Genomic DNA, 19,952 nt, shown 5'->3' with positions numbered 1-19,952 from the left:
GAAGGTTCGGCCGGGCCAGCCCGGAGCCCGACAGGCTTTTACATGTTCGGGCCCAAAAAACAGGCCCGATGGCCGGGCCGGGCCCGGGCCTGGGTTTTTTTACGTCGGGCTTGGCTAGGCCCGGCCCGGCCCGAGGTATGGCCAGGTATACTCCCGGGACACCCGTGTTCGTGGGATTTCCCGTTTTCGCATCTTCCGTGTCTTGGCCAGTTTGGGGTGACGTGCTCGTTCGGCTCGTACTGTAGCCGAAGAAGGAAAACGGAAGGAAGCAAGAACCGGACCCCTTTGAAGAAAATTATGAGAACACCGACTAGTACCAGTATGTCATTAACTGCTGTGGACTAGTACAGTAGTACTACTACTATTACGGTATATGGAAGGAACGGACTCAAGCCCTGTTTGATTCCAAATAAGTCACCAACTTATAAGTCGAAAAGTAAAAAAAATGACTTATTTTGCCAAACGGATCCAACTTATAAGTCACCCCAACTTATAAGTCATAAGTTCCTCCATCCCAACTTAAAACTTATAAGTCACCCTCTTTTGCGTGGGTCTCATCACCATTACATTAAAAAGCAAGGTGAGAAGGTGTGGTTTAGGTAACTTATAAGTCAAGTGACAACCAAACGGACGTAACTTATAAGTCACTGGTTTTAAGTCACCTGACTTATAAGTCAGGTGACTTATTGAAACCAAACAGGCCCTGAGATCAAAACGATGCAGCACACGTAAACACAAAGTGAACTAGACCACGAGCTGGTCTTTTTATCATATTATATTATTTATAAAAAAACAAGAATTAGTCTTTTCTTTTTCCCTCTCCCTCTCCGGAGAGTGAAGAGAGCCTCAAGCATAAACTCACTGTAGCTACCTAACTGATTTTCCCGCGGCCGTTTTTTTTTTCTTTCGAAACGGAATCCCCCGCGCCGTTGTGGAGTCTGATAAAGTCTGAACTCAACCCCACCACCCTCCGTTTCCCTGCACACCTACCTACTCACCCATCGTTGATCCCGTCAAGCAACGCCGGCGCTCCCGGTCAGAGGACGACCGGCGGAGATGGGATTAAACCACCGCTAGAATAATCAGACGACTCGTCCGTAATAAGATTTTTATCCGCCAACTGCGTAACGAACGGGGCAGGCTCATCAGGATGATCTCGCTATCGCGCTCACCGAACCCTAGCCCGTTTTCTTCGCCGCTTGTCGCCGTCTGGTCCAGCTGCAGAAAAAGTCCCGCTCCCATTTTTCTACTCCCATCATGCTAGTCCCCCTTCACTTTACTTTATTTTTCAAGTCCAACGCGCCTCCGCCAGCTAACCACCCATCGAATTAGCACAAAAACGGCCGTCCTATAAAATAGCACCCTCGCTAATCCTATGCTAATCTCACACCACTCCACAAACATCCTCTTTTAAAAAGACAGATTTCTAAGCTAAAAAAAGAGAGATTTCTGCAGGCAGGGGTATCGTTTTAGCCGACATTTTGTAGCTATAAACCACTAAAGTTGGCATTATTATAGTGTGAAGACATCAGAATATGGCATGGAAATTCCATGCGTGTGGACTTTTGAAACAAAAACGAGGGCGGTTGTGCTGTTTCCCGGACAATAACTGCCCAACTTCTAGAACCACGGCACCAACTGCCCCATCCTCCTCCTCCTCCTCCTCACACCACCACCCCCCACGCTGCTGCTGCTTAACTTAATCCCTCTCAAATTCGCACAAAATCTCCGCCCCTAAAGGCTGGATCTTCATACCATACCACCATCATTACCGTCTCCAGTGAGCCACGCCACAAAGATTTCATCTTTGCTTGGTGGTAAAGGTCGCGGTGCGCTGCTGTTCATGGCTGGCTTCTTCTAGAAGTGGGGCGCATCCAGCCGGCCGGAGTCCGCGGACTCCCCGCCCCAGCCCACACGCCAGCCCCCTCCCAGGCAGCAGCACTACATACAAACCGCTCAGGAATTTCCCCCTCGATTTTCTTTTATTTTCCTCCATAGCCGTCGCCGCCGCCTCCTCCGCTGAATCTAGCTCTCGCCGCCGGCCGCCCGCCCCCGAATCAGCCCGCTCCGCGGCCGTAGCTAGGCGCCATGGGGAACTGCTGCGGCGCGCCGTCGACGCAGGGTGGCGGCCGGGGGAAGAACAGGAGGAAGCCCAAGGCCAACCCCTACACCGTCGCGTACAACCGCGGCGCGGGGGCGCCGCCGGCGCGGGCGGGGCTGGTGGTGCTGCGGGACCCCACGGGCCGGGACCTGGACGACAAGTACGTGCTGGGCGGCGAGCTCGGCCGCGGCGAGTTCGGCGTCACCTACCTCTGCACCGACGCCGCCACGGGCGCGCGGATGGCCTGCAAGTCCATCTCCAAGCGCAAGCTGCGCACCCCCGTCGACGTCGAGGACGTGCGCCGCGAGGTGGAGATCATGCGCCACATGCCGCCGCACCCCAACATCGTCAGCCTCAGCGCCGCCTACGAGGACGAGGACGCCGTGCACCTCGTCATGGAGCTCTGCGAGGGCGGCGAGCTCTTCGACAGGATCGTCGCCCGGGGACACTACACCGAGCGCGCCGCCGCCGCCGTCACCCGCACCATCGTCGAGGTCGTCCAGGTAAACAAGGCAGCTTGCTTCTCTTGCTCGCTAAGCACTAGTACTGCTTGTTATGCCATATATTAGTTCAGTTATGAGAAGAATTGTCGGCTATTGCTCAAGCTATGTTAATAGTTTTAGTTGCTACCACTGGCAGCTTTGTGTTCATGAATTTAGCATAGATTAGTAAAGAAGAGGAACTCATGTTAGCTTTCAGCTTAGCTGAGCTTCAGAACTTAATTTAATTGTTCAGTTGTTCCGGATCGATAACCTGGTAAACCATGGGGATTGGTTTCATTTGTGTTAAACGTTTAACCGAACTGGCAATTAGTGAAATTGCTTTAAGGAGCATCCTGATTTCTAAGCATATGTTCATCCAGCCTTTGCATCATGGGTTTGCATCATTGGATTGTTTTGTGACCTCCGAGTATCTGACATGTACTCTTGCTTTGCTATTCTATGGTGACAGATGTGCCACAGAAATGGTGTCATCCATCGGGACCTCAAACCGGAAAACTTCTTATATGCAAACAAGAAGGAGAGTTCTCCTCTGAAGGCAATTGATTTTGGGCTATCTGTGTTCTTCAGGCCTGGTATGCTCAGCAGACACCTGGTGCTCAGTAACATACCTTTGCACCTTATGATCTAGATTTGCTAAAATAAGCGATGTAGATCTTCCCTTTTTTCTTCTCTGATCCATGTAGTAATTTCAAGCCTCTCAAAGCAAATATTAAAACTCGTATTAAGTGATATAATAGATTTCCCACTGTATTTTAGTGCTTGATTTCCCATCCCTGCAAAATGGAGCTGATTTTGTTGATACATTTTGTTGAGAATATATGCATGACATTTTTGCCGCAGAACTGAAGGGTTACTCATCATCGATGATGGCTTCTGTATGCAGGTGAACGGTTTAGCGAAATCGTAGGCAGTCCATACTACATGGCCCCAGAGGTTTTGAAGCGCAATTATGGCCCTGAAATCGATGTCTGGAGTGCAGGAGTTATACTTTACATACTTCTTTGTGGTGTGCCACCATTTTGGGCAGGTACTTACCTTCCTGGAATAGACTGAATGTATGTTGCGGGGAACTTATAAATCACCTTACAAATTCCTGTTATGTTGTGCAGAAACTGAACAAGGAGTAGCACAGGCAATTATACGCTCTGTGGTAGATTTCAAAAGAGACCCGTGGCCCAGAGTATCTGAGCCTGCTAAAGATCTTGTCAGGCGGATGCTGGATCCAAATCCAATCACACGGCTTACTGCAGCACAAGTACTTGGTGAGCATTATGGTGTTTCCTTTTCCATTGCGTAATAACATACATAATGCTTTCTCACTCTCATTCGAATGGTGAATTGTGGTTGTATCTTATGCGGTGATATGCCTGTTTTATGTCCTAGCCGTGAGCAGTTGATGAATATGAACTGACATGGTTATACCAATTGCATCTATCAGACAGTTCTCCTATTTCTTTTGTGACATTGTTGGTTGCATGTGCAGAACATCCATGGTTACACGATTCCAAAAAGAATCCTGACATTCAACTTGGCGACACTGTCCGAGCAAGACTGCAGCAATTTTCTGCAATGAACAAATTAAAGAAGAAAGCCTTAAGGGTAAGACTCATTACATGGTAGCTCCAAGTTCCAAGTACATCAGTGTCCTCACTGAACAAAAAATTTAATCAGAATTGATGTCATAAAATAAGTCACATTTCGAACGCTTCTCTAGTTAAACCAACTCATATGCTTTAACCCTTGCAGGTGATTGCAGAGCATTTGTCCTTAGAAGAAGTAGCTGACATAAAGAAAATGTTTGATAGCATGGACGTAAACAATAAGGGCCAACTAACCTTTGAGGAGTTCAAGGCTGGACTTCGTAAACTCGGAAACAAAATGCATGATTCAGATCTTCAGATGTTGATGGATGCTGTGAGTTACTGAACAAAAAATTCTACTACATATAAAAATATAGTCTGGTTTTTGAGAGGTCTAAAGGTAGTTACTTACATTTGCTTTTGCAGGCTGATGTTGATAAAAACGGCACCCTTGATTATGGGGAATTCGTTGCGGTGTCTATCCATGTGAGAAAAATAGGCAATGATGAGCATATCCAAAAGGCTTTCTCATACTTCGACCAAGATAAGAGTGGGTACATAGAGATTGAAGAGCTTAGAGTGGCTTTGACTGATGAGGTGGATGGAGCTTGCGATGAAGACATTATCAATGGCATCATTCATGATGTAGATACAGACAAGGTCAGCCCTCTCATACCTTCACAACCCACTAAACTGTACAACATCTTTCTCAGAAGTCAGAACATATGCTAATGACTTATCTACCACTGAAAACTGAAACCAACCTACTACTGAAAACTGATTTGAATATTAGTTTCTGGAATGGTTCTACATGCATGACCCACGCCGGCGGTCAGAATTCAAATGTTGCTGCAAGACTTGTTCTTTTAAAGGATTCCCTCTGGCTAACTAAAATATTGGCGGCTGCTATCATTGCATCTATAATAATATGTTATAGAATCAAAGTCATACCGGACAGTCAATGGTAGTACTGGACGCTATAAAATAAGCGACATACCTGCCAGACAAGGATAACGTTTAACCTAACAGGATTTGATATAAAGGAAATAACAGTTGAAAGTAGCAACATACTCCCTCCGTTCCTAAATAGAAGTCTTTTTTAGAGATCCCAATAAGGGAATACATACGGAGCAAAATGAGTGAATCTACACTCTAAAATATGTCTATATACATCCGTATGTAGTTTGTATTGAAATATCTAAAAATACATATATTTAGAAATGGAGGGAGTATATGACTTGTTCAACCTCCCTTAGGATCAAAGGCATACCAGACAGTCAAGAATAGTACAGTACTAGACATTGCAAAGTAAACGACTTACCAGCCAGACCAGGTCACAAGGATAATGATATGATGTAACATACAATTTGCGGTTGAAAGCTGCAAGCTTGACTTGTTCAACCCCCTTAAATTCAACCTGACATCGATGTGCGTATATCTTTGGACATTACAGGACGGGAAGATAAGCTACGACGAGTTTGCGGCGATGATGAAGGCGGGGACGGACTGGAGGAAGGCGTCCCGGCAGTACTCGAGGCAGAGGTTCAGTAACCTCAGCCTGAAGCTGCACAAGGATGGGTCCATCAGCGACGACCAGAAGTAGACCAAGCAGAGATGTAAGAAACAGAAGGGGTGCTCTGTTTCTCACACCGAGTGCTCTGTCGAGCAGAACCATTGATCGTGATCGCCCCGAGGCGCGGGCGGGGTATATATTGACCATGGAGTGTCATGTTGTTTCGCTGTGCCGGGGTTTTGTTGTCGGGGTTTTGTCGTCAGATTTCACCGGCTCATTTCTTTCTCCGGTTCTTTGTTTCTTTCACACGGTAAATGCAGCTACCACTCGATTCTTTGTTGTTTGTAAAGAAGATAGCTTGTAAGTAGTACAATCGTTTGCAGTGTAATGTAAAAAGGTAGCATGGGAAATGCTTAACAGAGGAGGAGTCTTGGCTTTTCACCTTTGCTGCCGAGTGCTGACGGTTTTGCTGAGTCGAACCGGCGTTGTGGGACGCAGAGGTTCCGGTTTGTCAGACAACACGGCAAATAGATGCAAGTTTCTGCCGTGACAGGTTATTTGGTCGTGCGTGGGAATTCTTCAGAAACACAGTACATAATTCATCATCACTGTGAGCACTTCAATCTGAATGAACATGTTCCCCTACATGGAGCCTAGCCATCTGGCCTATGCTTAGTTTGCAAAATAACCCTTCCTCATCATGCTAATACTGCAGATTGTTCTTGTATGCCCAATACCTTGCATAAGCAGTGATTTCAAATTCAGAAGTCAGGTTCTGACTGTTCCTGGCTTGCCTCCGATAACGCAATTCCGGGAGGAGTCGGTGGTTGGGCACTGGACCCCTTCGGACCTGGAGAACGTGTGATACTGGGTCGGGGTTTGGTGAACCAACAGGTCGCTCCTTTAGTTGAAGTATATAAGTGTCGGTCCTATGATCTGTACACGTGTTGCTGCAAGGTTGACAAGTAGGATCCCACAAGTTTATTTCTGTCTTTTTCATCCTAAATGGTTGCATCCCCTACTTGCAATTTTGTTGTTGGAAGCTAGTTCTGAGTATCTTCAATTCCTGCATGAAATTTAAACAACATCCAAACACACATATATTACATAGCATTAAGGCAGTTTCTGTTTTACATAGGAGGCACCACAGATAGAATTACATAGATAACACAGATAGTCCGACAATGTTTTCAAGTCACTAAAACTAAACCTGAACCTGAAACTTGGAAACACTGAACATAACTGACACTAACGATAACTGATGAAACTAAAACTTTCAGTTTCAGTCAGTTTCACTTAGGCACATGCCCTAGTAAGCGTCCTAAGCGTCGTACCTCTTGCTTGACTTGGGCAATATTTGGCAGCTCCTGAACATCTTCTTCGTCTTTGTCTTCGTCTTCATCGATGTCAATGATGGGAGGAGGACAGCGGCGAGGTTGCAGTGCTGGCAGGAGACGATCTGTAAGTCGTCGTCGTCGTCTTGGTGCAACTCTGCGTTAACTTCACTTGTAGCTTGTGCCAGAGCGACATAGCAACCTTCATGGACACTGCATCTACGAGCCCTTGGACGTTGGTGTATCTCATGACAACCTTCATATAGTCGAGAAAGAGATCTTGGTCGCCGCGCCTCGAACCAAGAAGTATGGCAACCCATCCCTTGCCAGTTGGGAAACAACCACTTTATTTGTCCAATTTGATCTGCTTTATTTGTCGCCGCCATGTATCACATAGTTTTACTGGTACTTTTTCTACATATGATCTGCTTTATTTGTCCAATTTGCAATGTATTCTAATGTTCTTTTCATTTCCTATCGATTTGGTTCTCGGGCTTCACATAGCTCCACCATTACTTTCTCTACATCTGATCTGCTTTATTTGTTCAATTTGCAGCGTATCCTAATATACTTCTCATTTCCTATCGACTTCTATGTATTACCATGGCTTATTTTTTCCGGTGGTTCTAATAGTTTGGACGGTAAGGCGTTGCCCTTTTCGTTTTGACTCGTTACCTCCAATTCTTAAAAATCTTGCCATCTGAATGATGCACCTTATCTTCAGATTGTTTCAATAGGATATGCAGAAAATTTGGGCATACCTGCAGCTTATGTCCCGCTTTCTGGAGGGCTTTATCTTCATTTGCTTTAGCTTTGTGATAGCGGCCTTATTTTTTTTTGGACGCGTCTAGCCGGCGTCCAGCCACCCAGTATGATTAGCGAGCGGCCGATTATTTAAGGAAATTTTTTGTCCCTTCTCCTAATTAGAAAATCTTTTTCGTTTAATCCATTTTCCCGCAACGTATTAAATAGCAACACAGCCATATCTTTCGGTGCATGCACTTTGTTCTTCTATGCATTTATTTGTTGGTTCAGAATTTTAAAAAGACATAACTTTTAATCTGCACATCAAAATTGCGATCTGTTTTCACAGTTGGAATCTTCGTGACGTGCTCTTCAAAACTAGATCCTGCATGGGTATGTTTCGACGAACTAGTCTTCCTGCCAACTAAACATCAATATGTGTGCAACTAGACTACATGCCGTGCCAACTGAGCATATGTGTGTGTCAATAGTATTTCTGTCAACTAAACATCAATGTGTGTGCAAGTAGACTACATTCCCTTGCCAACTGAGTATTGTTGGAAATATGCCCTAGAGGAAATAATAAAAGCATTATTATTATATTTCCTTGTTCATGATAATTGTCTTTATTCATGCTATAATTGTGTTATCCAGAAATCGTAATACATGTGTGAATAACAGACACCAACATGTCCCTAGTAAGCCTCTAGTTGACTAGCTCGTTGATCAACAGATAGTCATGGTTTCCTGACTATGGACATTGGATGTCATTGATAAGATGTGATGGACAAGACCCAATCCTAAACATAGCTTAAAGATCGTATAGTTCGTTTGCTAGAGTTTTCCAATGTCAAAGTATCTTTTCCTTAGACCATGAGATCATGTAACTCCCGGATACCGTAGGAGTGCTTTGGGTATACCAAACGTCACAACGTAACTGGGTGACTATAAAGGTATACTACGGGTATCTCCGAAAGTGTCTGTTGGGTTGACATGGATCAAGACTGGGATTTGTCACTCCGTATGACAGAGAGGTATCACTGGGCCCACTCAGTAATGCATCATCATTATGAGCTCAAAGTAACCAAGTGTCTGGTCACGGGATCATGCATTACGGTACGAGTAAAGTGACTTGCCGGTAACGAGATTGAACGAGGTATTGGGATACCGACGATCGAATCTCGGGCAAGTAACATACCGATTGACAAAGGGAATTGTATACGGGGTTGCTTGAATCCTCGACATCGTGGTTCATCCGATGAGATCATCGAGGAGCATGTGGGAGCCAACATGGGTATCCAGATTCCGCTGTTGGTTATTGACCGGAGAGTCGTCTCGGTCATGTCTGCATGTCTCCCGAACCTGTAGGGTCTACACACTTAAGGTTCGGTGACGCTAGGGTTGTAGGGATATGTATATGCAGTAACCCGAATGTTGTTCGGAGTCCCGGATGAGATCCCGGACGTCACGAGGAGTTCCGAATGGTCCGGAGGTAAAGAATTATATATAGGAAGTGCTATTTCGGCCATCGGGACAAGTTTCGGGGTTATCGGTATTGTACCGGGACCACCGAAAGGGTCCCGGGGGTCCACCGGGTGGGTCCACCTGCCCCAGGGGGCCACATGGGCTGTAGGGGGTGCGCCTTGGCCTACATTGGCCAAGGGCACCAGCCCCAAGAGGCCCATGCGCCTAGGGTTCACAAAAAGGAAGAGTCCCACTAGTGGAAGGCACCTCCTAGGTGCCTTGGGGGGAGGGAAACCTCCCTTGGCCGCCGCCCCCCTAGGAGATCTTTGGTTGCCTCCTTCTCCCTCTCCTACACCCCCTCCTCCTCCATAGCGCTTGGCGAAGCCCTGACGGAGTATTGCAGCTCCATCACCACCACGCCGTCGTGCTGCTGCTGGAGCCATCTTCCTCAACCTCTCCTTCCCTCTTGCTGGATCAAGAAGAAGGAGACGTTACGCTGACTGTACGTGTGTTAAACGCGGAGGTGCCGTCCGTTCGGTGCTAGGATCTCCCGTGATTTGGATCACGTCGTGTTCGACTACCTCGTCCCCGTTCTTTGAACACTTCCGCCCGCGATCTACAAAGGTATGTAGATGCATCCGATCACTCGTTGCTAGATGAACTCATAGATGGATCTTGGTGAAACGTAGGAAAATTTTTGTTTTCTGCAACGTTCCCCAACAAGTATATGTGTGTGCCAATAGTCCTGCCAACTAAACATCAATGTGTGTGCAACTAGACTACATTGCCGCGCCAACTGAGCATATATGTGTGTAACTAGTCCTGTCAACTAAATATCAATGTGTGTGCAACTAGACTACATTGCGGCGTCAATTACACATATGTGTGTGCAACTAGTGTCCTCCCAACTAAACATCTGTTGGGGAACGTAGCATAAATTCAAAATTTTCCTACGTGTCACCAAGATCTATCTATGGAGAGACCAGCAATGAGGGGAAGGAGAGTGCATCTACATACCCTTGTAGATCGCTAAGCGGAAGCGTTTAAGTGAACGGGGTTGATGGAGTCGTACTCGTCGTGATCCAAATCACCGGAGATCCTAGTGCCGAACGGACGGCACCTCCGCGTTCAACACACGTACAGCCCGACGATGTCTCCCACGCCTTGATCCAGCAAGGAGAGAGGGAGAGGTTGAGGAAGACTCCATCCAGCAGCAGCACAACGGCGTGGTGGTGATGGAGGAGCGTGGCAATCCTGCAGGGCTTCGCTAAGCACCACGGGAGAGGAGAAGTACTTGGGAGAGGGGAGAGGGCTGCACCAAAGGCAAAGGTGTGTCTTGAGAGGCCCTCCTTCCCCACTATATATAGGGAGCCCAAGGAGAGGGGGACCGGCCCCCTCAGATCCCATCTGAGGAGGGGGCGGCGGCCAGGGGAGGATTCCCTCCCCCCCAAGGCACCTAGGAGGTGCCTTCCCCTCCTAGGACTCTTCCTTTTAGGGTTTCCCCACCCCAGGCGCATGGGCCCTAGGGGGAAGTGGCGCCCCAGCCCACTTTGGGCTGGATCCCTTCCCACTTCAGCCCATGGGACCCTCCGGGATAGGTGGCCCCACCCGGTGGACCCCCGGGACCCTTCCGGTGGTCCCGGTACAATACCGATGACCCTGAAACTTGTCCCGATGGCCGAAATAGGACTTCCTATATATAAATCTTTACCTCCGGACCATTCCGGAACTCCTCGTGACGTCCGAGATCTCATCCGGGACTCCGAACAACATTCGGTAACCACATACAAACTTCCTTTATAACCCTAGCGTCATCGAACCTTAAGTGTGTAGACCCTACGGGTTCGGGAGACATGCAGACATGACCGAGATGACTCTCCGGTCAATAACCAACAGCGGGATCTGGATACCCATGTTGGCTCCCACATGTTCCACGATGATCTCATCGGATGAACCACGATGTCAAGGACTTAATCAATCCCGTATACAATTCCCTTTGTCTATCGGTACGATACTTGCCCGAGATTCGATCGTCGGTATCCCGATACCTTGTTCAATCTCGTTACCGGCAAGTCTCTTTACTCGTTCCGTAACGCATCATCCCGTGATCAACTCCTTGATCACATTGTGCACATTATGATGATGTCCTATCGAGTGGGCCCAGAGATACCTCTTCGTTTACACGGAGTGACAAATCCCAGTCTCGATTCGTGCCAACCCAACAGACACTTTCGGAGATACCTGTAGTGCACCTTTATAGTCACCCAGTTACGTTGTGACGTTTGGTACACCCAAAGCACTCCTACGGTATCCGGGAGTTGCACAATCTCATGGTCTAAGGAAATGATACTTGACATTAGAAAAGCTTTAGCATACGAACTGCACGATCTAGTGCTATGCTTAGGATTGGGTCTTGTCCATCACATCATTCTCCTAATGATGTGATCCCGTTATCAACGACATCCAATGTCCATGGTCAGGAAACCGTAACCATCTATTGATCAACGAGCTAGTCAACTAGAGGCTTACTAGGGACATGGTGTTGTCTATGTATCCACACATGTATCTGAGTTTCCTATCAATACAATTATAGCATGGATAATAAACGATTATCATGAACAAGGAAATATAATAATAACTAATTTATTATTGCCTCTAGGACATATTTCCAACAACATCAATATGTGTGCAATTAGACTAAATTACAAGCCAACTGAGCATATGTGTGTGCAACTAGTCCTTCTGGCAACTAAACATTAATGTGTGTGCAACTAGACTACATTATAAGCCAACTAAAACATCAATGTGTGTACAATTAGAATAAATTACAAGCCAACTGATTTTAAAAAAAGTTGCACCATGTAGTGCTAAAGTTGCACAATGCAGTATTTTAGTTGCACAATATAGCACCAAAGTTGGCATCAAAAAAATTTCGTCGAAACATATCCATGCGGGATCTAGTTTCAAAGATCTCGCCGCGATGAATCCAATGATGAAAACAGGACTGAATTCTGACGTGTGGTTTAAAAGATACGGCTTTAAAAGAATTTGAAATCCCGAAATAAAAGTACGTGGATCTGTTTTCTCTAACTGATGGGACTAGTGTGAATACATTTAATGCCAGCACCAACATGCACTATGAGACAAAAAAAATACATATGCATGTGTGTCACAGAGCGGCCGCTCAAGATGTCCAAATAGCGCGTGCACTTTTTAGTTTTCAGGTTTTTTTCTTCTATAAACCTTCCAAATTCAGATGTCTTTGCTATTGTTCTCGGGTTCCTCTCTAGTGAGCAAAACCTATATTTTCCTACTTTTGAGTTTTTTATATGCACCAAACACTAAGCGGGTGGTTATTTTTTCAGTATGCCTCTTTTAAGGTGTCCGTTAGAGTTGCGCTTAGTACGCTCATAACGTACCTTATCTTTATATAGAAAGGAGGCAAAAGAAAACAGTAAAACGGCGGTTATTTTTTCAGTATGTCTGTTATTTTTTCAGTATGTCTGTTCTAAGAGTAGAAAATGTTTGCATCATAGGTGCAGTATATACAACTAGCAAACGCACGTGGAACCACATAGTACATCGGCAGAATCAGGTCTCTGAATTTTTCTGTATCTGAAGATAATTAAGACTGAAGGTTTGCTTCCATTCCATGGAAGAAAAAAACCTTCCTAGCTAGCAAAGTTTGGTCCAGAGAGCACGCTGGAAGAACTGCTCCCGCGCCAGCGCGCGCACGCTCCGGAGGTAGCCGCTGAACGGCACGGTCCCGTGCTGCACCGCCTCGTCCAGCGCGTACATGGTGTCCTCCAGCGCCAGATCCATGGCCGCGCACTCGAGCCGCTGCACCGAGAGCGCGTCCGCGGGCTGAACTGCCGCCCCCGCCTGCGCGTCGCCGTGCGCGGCCACCGTCGTCCGGTTCGCCCCGACCCAGGCCTCCAGGGCGTACGCGGCCACCGTCACGTCCTGCAGCCGGCGCTCCAGCGCGTCCACCTCCTCCCCGGCCCGGCGCACCAGGCCGTCCGCCGCCTTGCCCCGCCCGCGCAGCTCGGCCTGCACGGCGAACAGCGCTTCGACCTCGGCCTCGCTCGCGGCGTGCAGGGCGGCCACGTCGGCGCAGGCCATGGCGGCGAGGGCGTCGCGCCTGTAGGCGACCTCGGCGGGGAGGAGGGGCGGGTCGATGCCGAAGGCGTGGGAGAGGGACCGGACGAGGTCCCGCAGGTTGGAGGACGGGAACGCCCAGGAGCGGAGGTACGGGGCGTCGGCGGCGGCGACGAGGCCCGAACGGTCGACGAGGGGGTGGTCGGTTCTGAGGACCGTGCCGCGGGCCGGCGAGAGGAAGACGAGGGGCGGGCACCGCGGGTAGCGCTCCGGTAGCCAGACGACGGCGGGGAGGTCATAGGAGCCCCCCGCGTGGGCGATCGGGATGGTGCCGGCGGCCTGGAGCAGGCGCGCGGCGCGGCCGTCGTCGTGGGTGAAGAGGGCGGTCCTGGGGCGGAGCGAGGGGAAGGCCTCGGCGAGCGTGGCGAGGTGGTCGGGGACGAGCCACTTGACGTCGTCGGCGTAGGGCAGCGCCGTGTCGGGGAACTGGTGCTGCGCGCCGCTCGCCGGCGGCGCGGGAGGAGCCATCGATCACAGCACAGGAATAGATGGATGGATCGCAACGGCGCAGCCGGCACGTACGTACGGTTTCTTATTGGAAAATTGTGTTTGGTTTGTTCTCCATGTAGGCCGCGTTGGGGGGGAAGAAGTCAGGATTCGGAGAACTACCGACACGTAGAACGCGACACCGAGAGCGGCAGGCGTGCGGGGCGTAACCTCACAATTCCGCCAACTGTTCAACGACATTGCTATTGCTAATCAACAATTGCAACAAGTCATATCCAGAACGCGACGCTCAAACATGTCGATCTGTTGAATGCAAGATTTTACAAGAAAAGTTTCTTCCTCCACCTGGCAAAGCATTATAGCGAGGTTTATTCCCTCGATCACGGTCCTATCAACATGAATTGTCATGAATGTATAGAAAACCAGTTTAGCTGCACGCCTGAAAATTAAACTAGGGCTAGTCGATTTCTATTTGGGAAGAAAGAGGCGCGGGAGGTGCAGGTGCAACAGTCGCCGGCTCACCGGGAAGCAGCCGACCTCTGGGTCTATCTTAGGGGTGTCGGGGGTGCTTGTTCTCTGAACAAATAGGCAAGTTCGCCGGCACGCAGGCCGAGGTCGCCGTCGTCACCATGGAGGACGTGGCGGAGGACAAGATGGCGCCACCCTCGCTGGTGCATTGCAGCATGATCATCAGTGAGGCCCATGCCCATTACATGGACACGGTGCGGGAGAAGCGGGGAGCAGCAGTTCCGTGAGGCGCAGGTCGACAACCTCCGGCTCCTCGAAGAGCATTAGCAGGCGGAGGAGCAGCTCGCCGCCAGCAGGGTGATCGGGCCGGACGTGGACATGGCGGGGCATGCGAGGCTGCTCGAGTCCCACCGCTCCTCCCACGAGATCTGCCTCGCTCGCTGGCGTTATTGCCGGCATTAGGCGGAACTTAAGGCCATCTACAAGGAGTTCGACGAGGCTGCAGACAAGGTGTGGGGCAAGAGTGATGACGGGGAGGACATGCCCGACCCCGCCAAGGCCGCGCCCCGTCGCCACTACCACGAAGCCAACATGTCTACGGGCACCGCCTGCAGCGAGGAAGAGTAGTGCATGGTAGGTCACCGCCGTATGGGTCCCAAGAAGGCCACCGCTCCTCCTCTCCTGTTGAAACCAAGCTTGGTGGGCTGAACATCGACGACTGATTAGTCGCTTGGCGGCGACGTGGAGGTGGACATCTTCACTTTCCGGGGCTCCGGAGATGGAGGTTATGAAGGCGGAGTTGGAGTGCGCCGTGGTGGACCTAGAGAAGGCGAAGGCAATAGCCGGAGCTTCTGTTCTCGAGGCTCATGACCGGGCATGGGGGAAGGGCGCCGACGATCATTTATATTAGGTTTAGAGTAGGTTTTAGTCCGGTTTGTATAAAATTTAAAAAGTAATGATTTTCGTCCGGTTTATATAAAAAATGCTCAAAATGTAATGAAAATTTTGTTCGGTTTATATGAATTCCGCCATGTTTCCACGAATTTCGTTCGGTTAGTTCAAATAGTCGTTGAAATGTATGCAGACAGCATAGGACGGCGTCCTCCAAAATCAGTGTCGCGGATTGATCTCCCCTGTCTGCGGACGGGTGCGAGAGCAAATTTACGGATCGGCGTTGAAGATGCCCTCATGTTACAAAACTAAACATGGCTTGTTCTTCAGGTTTGCCGCGTTGAGGGATGTCTTCACATCCTTGCTCGGCACGTCATAGTCCGAGCTAGCTTGCATCAAGATTCAAACTTTTAACAGTTGAAAACGAAAACTGCCGACAGCTAGAACGTGACACTGAAAGCGGCCGGCGTGCAGAGTTTAACCTCGCAATTCCACCAGCTTTTCAACGACACTGCTACTAATCAACGACTGATCAACCATCTAAAGCGGCCGACTAATCAACGAAATTTGGAACGAGTCATATCCAGAAGGCTGCAACCTCAAAGTCATCACGGTACCGCGACACCTTGTAAGTGCGGGCGTACCGGCGGTCCGCGCTCGTGACGAGCTCCCCGTCGTCGCCGTACTTGACTTGAAACGTGGTCACCACTAGCAGACACTCGTCGCCGTCGGGCAGGCTCTCCTTCTCGTCGGTCCCCTCGCGTCGCAGGCGCTCGACGAGGCAGTGCTGGCCGCGCTCGGCCATGTGCACGAGCTTGGCGTCGACGTGCCTCCAGTCCGGGTGCTCGAGGAGCACCTTCTCCCCGCCGACCTTCCACTGCGGTTGCGGGGTCCGGTCGAGGTCGCTCGTCGGAACTGGAACGCGGCAGACACAGAGGTGCCCGTCCGTGTCGTAGCCCTTACGGTGGAGCCCGACCCAGGCGTCCAGCTCGGCGTCGTAGCCGGCGCGGCCTACGAACGGCAACGCCCAGCCGCCGCAGCGCGTCCAGTCGTCTCTCGCCGTGTCGTAGGAGAAGGTCCGGACGTCGTTGTGAAACGCGCTTGCGGACACGAAGATGGCGCGCCCGGCCTCCGCGTGCGCCACCATCGCCTCGGGGAAGAAGGGGGGCGACTCAGGGTCGGCGCTCCAGAAGCACCGCGAGGAGCCGGAGAAAGGCAGCCAGCACCACCGGCTCTCGTCGGCGTCCCGGCCGCGGTCCGTGGTCATGCAGTGCATGCCTCCCGGGCAGGGCCGAAGGGGCTCGATCTCCCAGCCGCGTTCGTCGTGCAGCTCCGTCACGTCCTCGAACGCGTACAGCCTGCCCCCGGCGGCCACGGCCTCGCGGAAGCCGTCACGCAGGCCTTTGGGGACGTTGCACGCGACCGAGAGCGCCGCCGTGTCGGTGTCGTAGACCAAGGTGACGCCGTAGTGCTCTTCCCTTAGGCCGTAAGTGTTTGGGCTGGAGCCCGTGGTGATGATGCAGCTGCCCAGGGCGGCGAACCGTGCGGCTAGATCTTCTATGGCGGTTGGCACTTCCACGCGGATGACGGCGGGATCGGGAAGACGGCGGGCAGAATCAGGGTCGGAGCCGACGTCGTGGTCGCCGTCCAGATCGCCGCCGACGTCCAGCTTGTAGATGCCGTACTCGTGCTTGTGGTCATCCAGCACCACGTACAGATGCCGCCTCGTCGTCGTCGTCGCCGCGGCCGGGTGATGCGGATCCCTGTTGGCGGCGTCCGAGACGTGCCTCCGTGGTGATGCGGTCAGATGGTTCTTGCCATGAACCGTCGTCCTCTGGTTTGCGTCCTGACGGTGGATAGCTGGTCGGAGGGTACGAGGGATGCTCAGGGGGTTGGGTCGACGGAGAAACGATCGGCACGCCCACATCGCGTCAGGTGCCGCCGTCGGGGAAATCGATTGGGGATGGGGTTCTGCTCAGATCGATTGGGGATGGGGTTTTGGGCACAGCGCGCCGGTCGAGTCGCCTTTGGTCCACATTATAGCCCTCAATTTTTTTATTTTTTTGCGGAAAATTATAGCCCTCAACTTGACACTCAGTTTAAGATTCAACCTCCAACTTCAAAACCGGTCGCCTCACACCCTTAACTTGCCATCCGGTTCTAGCTCTTTCCTAGCACGCCCTCGTTCTTCTACTACGAATCCATTGTCTAGGGAGCCTAACAGGAAAGACGGAGAAAGTGGTGGCCAGACCGCTCGATGCAAAACTAGCAAGGTGGAGCCACCCCATAACAAAAGCACGAAGCAGAAAACCAGTTCTCCCCTCCCTCTCAATGAAATAACCCAGATGTGAGAGAGGTCCTATTCCGTGCACACCGCGTCGAAGGAGGACCAAATGCGCACGCCCTATGCTCACTTTGGTTGGCTGGCTAGTTGCCCTATTGGGCCTAGGCCCATGTGAAGAAGTCGAGGAAAAAAGCAAAGAGAAAGGAACATTAAAAAAAGATAGAGAGAATATTTAAGATGTGCCAAACTATAAAAAAATTTAACGAACTAAAAATATATAAAAATGTTTGTGAATTTGAAGTATGTTTATGGATTTGAAGAAAATGTTCACAGATTTAGAAAATATTCACCGATTAGATAATGTTTGTGAATTTCGAAAATTCAAAAATGTTCTCGAACTTGAAAAATGTTCATGAATTTATAAAATATTACTGGATTCCAAAAGAAGCTCCAAATTCTAGAAATATTCATGAATGTAAATGTTCAAAATTTAAAGATTTATCTACAAATCAGTGTAAGAGTGCTATGTTTGCCCGCTCCCGAGTCGTCCCCCGCGTGGCGACCGGGAGGCCCCCAGATCCTGTCGGCCCGCCTCCCCCTCTTCTCGTCCTCCTCCCTCGTTGCCGCCCGATGGCGCTGTCAAGCGAAGCCTTGCCGTCGAAGGTGGTAGTGGGGACTCGGGACCCTCCTGCTCGTGAGGGGCTGGCGCGGGCCGGCGCCCCCGGGCTGGCGTGTGGCGTGCGGCCGGGCGTCATGATGGGTGGTGGCGAGGCTTCGGCGATCCCGTACCTCCGCGGCAGGCGGCTTCAAGGTCTGGGGCGTAGCGGTCGCCAGGGGCGGCGGCGGCGCGGCCGGATCTGGGCCGAGGCGTGGGCTTGATCTTCGGGTCGCGGTGGGCACGGTGGCGGGTGCGACACATCGACAATTGGGTGGATCTGCGGGATTCCACCCTTGTTTAGTCCTTGACAGCGCAGGCAAATCCAAGGGAAACCCTAGATCTCCTTGGGATTGAGCGCTGGCGGTGCTTTTACGTCGTAGTCCCTCTTTAGGGCATCGTTTTGGAGTTTCTTCGGTTGAAGGGACCAACGTCGGCGGCGGCACACGCCTGGTGGCGCAACTGCCGATGAAAATTGCGCTGACTACGGTCATTACAGACGATGGCAGCGTCTTTGATGTCGTTTCCTTGTCAAGCATCGTCGTTGCAGTTTGCGTCATCAGGCTCAGGGATGCTCGGGGGGGGGGGCTAGATCTAGGTCTCCCGGATAGAACGATGGTGGCATTCTCAGTATCGCTTTCCCTCCCATGGGCATCGTTTTGGAGCAAGTGATGGCTGGATGGCTGGAGGTGACAAGAGGAGGAGTTGTGTTACATCTACTACAAGGCCGACGGCAGATCACGGCGGCATGGTGATGTAGAGTTTCGACGATGGGCGCGTGTGGATGGACACGCACAAGATGGTGGCGTTGTCTGATACCATGGTGGCGTCGATGGCAGGCCAGACAAGGTTAGTGTGTCAGTACATGCTCTGGAGATGGATCAGTGGTTGACAGTGGTGGCGTCCTCTGAGGGTGCGCCAGACCGGTGTGTGACCCATTCCGGCATCGTGGCATGGTTGGGGCATCCAGGTTTAGATGTTAGGCTTTGACGCGATGTCCATTTGGTATTAGGGTCGGACATTTGGCACCCCTCCATTAAGGGGATAGGAGTACTGACAAGAGTGTTGTCAAGGTGGTGGCTTCAGACATACTGATGTATTACTTTATAATGTCTTTATGAATAATTAATAAAATGGCTACATGCATCGTCCAGATGCAGAGGCCAGGGATATATCATCCATTTCAAAAAATAAGAGTGCTACGTTCACGTGTGAATAGGCCCTCCCTAATATGTGGGGCGATGACTGCAAAAACTAGCTCGATACACCAAAAGGCTTCATTCCTATAGGGAGCTTAGTAACTTAGGAGATTGCTGAACCTTCTCCTCAATTGAATCTATCTTGCCCCCCTCCATACGGACCCCTCATGTTGGCGCCGCCTTCTCGCAACGCCTTCTTCTTCTTCTTAGCTGTCTCTCACAGCTCAACCTTCTCTCTTGTGGTTTCTCTCAAACACATACCATGGAAGAAACTTTCAGGAAACACACACACACCCACGCATGGACCAAGGAAGAAGGAGGCCATAGCTTTGCCAAAAGACACCTTTCTCTTGGTCAGCTGTGGCTACATCTTTTCTTATTAACTCAAGTGATACTTATACACAAGAGACTAGGCCATGCCCATCCACTAACTCACGCACGCACAAACTAGGCTGACCGGCACACTCGGCCACTACCTCACGAACCCACACACTAAGCTAACTACCCTGGAATCACTCCAACATGCACACGACTCGGTACCCCACTAACTAATCCATGCATGCAACCATTGATTAGATAACTCACTAGCTAATGATTCGGCTGACTACACA

General features: G+C 50.3%; 2 protein-coding genes across 2 annotated transcripts; one reads left to right on the top strand and one right to left on the bottom strand.

Annotated features, from left to right (window-relative positions):
* The first annotated feature begins 1,619 nt into the window (after positions 1-1,619).
* LOC125511095 (calcium-dependent protein kinase 8-like) lies at positions 1,620-6,138 on the top strand. Its single transcript, XM_048676380.1, has 8 exons — positions 1,620-2,604; positions 3,053-3,176; positions 3,488-3,631; positions 3,714-3,866; positions 4,088-4,203; positions 4,351-4,518; positions 4,611-4,844; positions 5,638-6,138. Exons 1-8 carry the CDS (start codon positions 2,089-2,091, stop codon positions 5,785-5,787), a joined length of 1,605 nt encoding a protein of 534 aa, XP_048532337.1. The 5' UTR covers positions 1,620-2,088; the 3' UTR covers positions 5,788-6,138.
* Positions 6,139-12,690: 6,552 nt separating this feature from the next.
* Positions 12,691-14,183, bottom strand: LOC125506234 (protein ELC-like). The gene has a single exon (XM_048671093.1). It carries the CDS (start codon positions 13,863-13,865, stop codon positions 12,915-12,917), a length of 951 nt encoding a protein of 316 aa, XP_048527050.1. The 5' UTR covers positions 13,866-14,183; the 3' UTR covers positions 12,691-12,914.
* Positions 14,184-19,952: the final 5,769 nt, after the last annotated feature.

Source organism: Triticum urartu, chromosome 5 (genome assembly GCF_003073215.2).
Source record: "Triticum urartu cultivar G1812 chromosome 5, Tu2.1, whole genome shotgun sequence".
In the NCBI taxonomy this organism is placed as follows: domain Eukaryota; kingdom Viridiplantae; phylum Streptophyta; class Magnoliopsida; order Poales; family Poaceae; genus Triticum; species Triticum urartu.
The sequence above is the reverse complement of the archived record's forward strand: the minus strand, read 5'-3'. Positions and strand labels throughout refer to the sequence as shown.

What these genes read in the sequence shown, in the direction of transcription:
- LOC125511095 (XM_048676380.1), top strand. Translation starts at nt 2,089, where the DNA reads ATGGGGAACTGCTGCGGCGCGCCGTCGACGCAGGGTGGCGGCCGGGGG. An exon ending in TGTGCCACCATTTTGGGCAG is followed by an intron (nt 3,632 to 3,713) that starts GTACTTACCTTC and finishes TATGTTGTGCAG; the next exon opens with AAACTGAACAAGGAGTAGCA. An exon ending in TACTGCAGCACAAGTACTTG is followed by an intron (nt 3,867 to 4,087) that starts GTGAGCATTATG and finishes TTGCATGTGCAG; the next exon opens with AACATCCATGGTTACACGAT.
- LOC125506234 (XM_048671093.1), bottom strand. Translation starts at nt 13,865, where the DNA reads ATGGCTCCTCCCGCGCCGCCGGCGAGCGGCGCGCAGCACCAGTTCCCC.